At 53.7% G+C, this 4,464-nt stretch overlaps 1 protein-coding gene and 1 pseudogene across 1 annotated transcript; both read left to right on the top strand.

Moving 5' to 3' along the window:
- Window positions 1–4: 4 nt before the first annotated feature.
- Window positions 5–2,468, top strand: LOC102245509 (nucleoporin GLE1; the record flags this gene model as incomplete). Its single annotated transcript, XM_005864956.2, has 1 exon — window positions 5–2,468. A coding segment is annotated over one exon (2,040 nt), but the record flags the coding sequence as incomplete, so codon positions are not given.
- Window positions 2,469–3,369: 901 nt separating this feature from the next.
- LOC106725870 lies at window positions 3,370–4,282 on the top strand (annotated as a pseudogene).
- Window positions 4,283–4,464: the final 182 nt, after the last annotated feature.

Genomic DNA, 4,464 nt, shown 5'->3' with positions numbered 1-4,464 from the left:
CAGCTCCGACAAAGGTCGCCTCTGCTACCACCGCGACAGGCTCCTGCGGGGCGAGGATGTTTCGGAAGAATGTGTGTCCACTCCCCAGCTATCTTCTTACGCTGGATGGGTGGTAGATCATGTCCTACCCCACGCACAAGAGACCCTGTCTCCCTCCGAGACTTCAACATCCTCTAGATCCACTTCAGGCCTGGACCAACCTTCATTTGTTCCCAAGTCTCCCATAAGAAGCCTTGCCTGCTCACCAGCATCCCCAAGAGCACCAGCAACACCAGGTGGGACCAAGGGCAAACGTGAGTCCCAGCCCACGGAGCCCATGTTACTGCAGTCCTCCAGGGGCATCACGGTGGAAGGCTGCATCCGAGCGTATGAGCTAGTGCACAGAATGAAAGGAACAGAGGGCCTGCGGCTGTGGCAGGAGGAGCAGGAGAGGAAGTGGCGAGCGCTCTCTCAGATGGCATCCGAACAGCTGAAGCGTTTTGATGAACGGAAGGAACTGAAGCATCGTCAAGAATTCCAGGACTTGAGGGAAATGATGGAGCAGAGCTCCAGAGAAGCCCTGGGGCAGCAAGAAAAGCTGAAAGCTGAGCATCGCCACAGAGCGGAGATTCTCAACCTGAAGCTGTGGGAGGCAGAGCAGCAGCGGCTGAAGCGGGTGGAGCAGGAGCGGCTGCGGAGGGAGGAAGGCCAGGTCCGCCTGCGGAGCCTCTATGCCGCGCAGGAGGAGCTGCTGCACCTCAACCAGCAGCTGGACTCCGTGGGCCAGCACAGAGACCTGAAGGTGGACCTGCTGGCCTTGCGGAGCCGAGGCAACCAGCTGTGCGGCCTCATCTCGGGGATCATTCGGACCACTTCAGAGAAAGGCTTTCCCAGGGCAGAGGACCAAGCCGTGGCCGAGAGCGCGCTGCAAGAAGTGCGGGACCTCCTGAGGGACGCCAGGGCGTGTGAAGACAAGAGGGGGCAGGATGAAGAGGAGGCCCAGGTGAAGCGGCAAGAGGCACAGATGAGGCAGAGGCCAGAGGTCCACAACGAGTGCCCCGCTCCCAGCCAGGGCCCAGGAGGGAAACGGAGTGAAGGCCTCCAGCTGAAGGTACAAGACAGTACAATGCAGTGGTACCAGCAGCTGCAGGAGGCCTCCCGTCAGTGTGTGCTGGCCTTTGAGGGACTGGCCAGCAGCAAGGACAGCCAGGTCAAAAAGATAAAGATGGACCTCCAGAAGGCAGCCACTATCCCAGTGAGCCAGATCTCCACCAGCGCAGGCTCCCAGCTGAAGGAGATCTTCGACAAGATCCACAACCTGCTCTCTGGAAAACCTGTTCAATCTGGTGGGCGCTCTGTGTCCGTCACACTGAATCCACAGGGCCTGGACTTTGTCCAGTACAAGCTGGCAGAGAAATTTGTGAAACAAGGAGAGGAGGAGGTGGCCTCTCACCATGAAGCTGCGTTCCCCATCGCCGCCGTAGCGTCCGGGATCTGGGAGCTGCACCCGAGGGTGGGGGACCTCATCTTGGCTCATCTGCACAAGAATTGTCCGTACTCTGTCCCTTTCTACCCGGCTTTCAGGGAGGGAATGGCTTTGGAAGACTACCAAAGAATGCTTGGCTACCAAGTGAAGGATTCCAAGGTGGAGCAGCAGGACAACTTTCTGAAACGCATGTCCGGGATGATGCGTCTCTATGCTGCCATCATCCAGCTCCGGTGGCCGTATGGAACTCGACAAGAGGTTCACCCTCATGGCTTAAACCATGGCTGGCGCTGGTTGGCACAGATACTAAACACGGAGCCCCTGTCGGACGTGACGGCCACCCTCCTCTTTGACTTCTTAGAGGTGTGTGGGAATGCCCTCATGAAGCAGTATCAGGCCCAGTTCTGGAAGATGATGCTTCTCATCAAAGAGGACTACTTCCCCAGGATTGAAGCCATTACAAGCCCGGGACAGATGGGATCCTTCATACGCCTCAAGCAGTTCTTGGAGAAATGTTTGCAGCACAAGGAGATTCCTGTCCCCAAGGGCTTTCTGACTTCCTCCTTCTGGCGTTCCTGACGTCACTCGTCACCCATCGGTGACACCGTTTTGTTGCAGAGGCGCAATAATAAAGCAACTGAGCAGAGCTGTGTTTGAGAGAGCACTGTCAGATTTAGAAACCTACCAATATGTATTTTTATATATTTATGCCTTGTGACTAGGAAAGGTCTTCATGGGCCACTGATGACTCCTCAAGGGATCCACATGACAGAAGAAATGGATTTGGCCTTCTCACTTTTGCAAACATTTTGAGGTGGTTAGCACTTGATGCCACTGTTTTATTACCTTTCTGTCTCGAATCTTTCAGAAAGTCGGTAATACCTAAGCATTTCGCTCTGAGCTGAAGTGAGCCCACCACTTCCAAGAGTCCTGTAGTAGTTGAGGCCCGAATCCTTACATAGGAGTCTGAGTTGTGGTTGCTTTGCCTATCTCGGCTTGTGAAGTAATTAGAGGAAATTCAGAGGAAATGCCTGATGGAGGGATGGACTTTGTCCTAAATGGCATCGCGGACAGCCCAGCGTCTGGGATTAGGCCCTGCCACGTGTTGTATTGAACCAAGAAGCACTGTTTGCCCTCTCGATTGGAAGCCAGGGCAGGTGCCTTCTGTGTGTGTCTGGTTTTCAGTTTGAATGAAGATGGACCGAGATGGAGCTGGCCACAGTATGCATGAGCTGAGCCTCCACAAGCAATGACGGGGGTTAGACAGAGATGTTAGGAATTGAGAACTGCTTTATTATTATTATTATTATTATTGCTTGTTATGACTAATGAATGATGATAAATTTGCCTGATTAAACCCACTCCAAAAATCCAAAGCCTGGCTTTTCAGATTTGAAAGATTTACTGCCTTTTGTACTGCAGAGGCAGCGGTCAGGGTCTCTTCCTCCTTAAATGTCATGTGTGGGGAATGGGGTGTTTTGAGGAGGTTCCCTGGTACTGTTGAAGTGGCCCGCTCTAGGAATTATTTACTATGGTGCCAAAAAAAATAATAAAACTTGAATTTTAAAAATCCAAAAAAAAAAAAAGCAACTTTAGTGCTTTGCGGGCCCCAGTGGGCTCCGTAACCCCACTCCCAGGGGCGGGGCTGGCCCGCCAACTCCGCCTTCGCCAGCATGAAGCCTTCACCAAGGCTGCCCCCCTGGCGCGCTATCGGGGCGCTCTGGCCAATCACTGGACACCTTGAGCCTCAGTACCCCTCCTCTGAGGCCATCTTCTGTATGTGACACCTTCCTTGGGTGAGTGGGTGGAGAGCTCAGCACAGTTAGCAGGGCGGGGGTGGTGACTGAAGGGAGGACTTATGCTTTTCCCTTCCTGATCTGTCTGCCTGTCAGGCGCTCACCATCATGGCCGTGGAGCCCGTCAGCCTCCTGTACTCCAAGCCATCCAAGCCTACACAGGCACATGGAAAACTACTGCCCCTTAACACCCCTAGCAGACAAGAGAACCCGAGCCCTGAGGCTGCTGGCCCCACCCCCGAAGCAGCTGCTGGCCGCTCTGCTGAGGGAGACCTCGAAGTGGGTTTTGAAAAGATCTACAAGTACCTGTCATCCATCTCCCACAGCGGCCATGGCCCCGAGCTTTCCCCCGCTGAGTCAGCTGTGGTCCTCCGGCGTCGGGAAACACAGCCCCCAGCTCCCATCGAGGTGTGGGTGGATCTGGCTAAGAAGGTCACAGGCCCACCGGAGGAAGCTCTGACTGTGGCTTTCTCACAGGCGCTCACCATCATGGCCGTGGAGCCCGTCAGCCTCCTGTACTCCAAGCCGTCCAAGCCTACACAGGCACATGGAAAACTACTGCCCCTTAACACCCCTAGCAGACAAGAGAACCCGAGCCCTGAGGCTGCTGGCCCCACCCCTGAAGCAGCTGCTGGCCCCTCTGCTGAGGGAGACCTCGAAGTGGATTTTGAAAAGATCTACAAGTACCTGTCATCCATCTCCCACAGCGGCCATGGCCCCGAGCTTTCCCCCGCTGAGTCAGCTGTGGTCCTCCACCTGCTCATGTCACTTCCTGAGGAGCTGTCTCACCTGCCCTGTGCAGCCCTGGTTGAGCATATGATGGATACATACCTTCATCTGATGGCCCCCCAGTCTGCCCCCAGCGGTGGGAACCTGGGACCAGGAGCTGAGGTTTGTGGGACTGGCTCTAGGGCAATATGATCTCCCAACCCTTTTCATTTTGAGGATGGTTTCTGTTGCTGTGCAGGACAATTGTAGTTTGATGTCGTCCCATTTGTTTATTTTCTCCTATGTTTCCCATGCCCTTGGTGTTGTATCAGTGAAAATTCTGCTACATGAAATGTCTGATATTTTTGCTGCCTATGTTTTCTTCTTTTAAGGTTTTTATGGTTTCATGACTTACATTTAAGTCTTTTATCCATTTTGAATTTATTCTTGTGTATTGATGTAAGTTGGTGGTCTAGTTTCATTTTTTTTTTTTTT

Source organism: Myotis brandtii, unplaced genomic scaffold, assembly GCF_000412655.1.
Source record: "Myotis brandtii unplaced genomic scaffold, ASM41265v1 scaffold193, whole genome shotgun sequence".
NCBI classification, from domain to species: Eukaryota; Metazoa; Chordata; class Mammalia; order Chiroptera; family Vespertilionidae; genus Myotis; species Myotis brandtii.
Note: the sequence above shows the minus strand (reverse complement) of the source record. Positions and strands in the feature narration are given on the sequence as shown.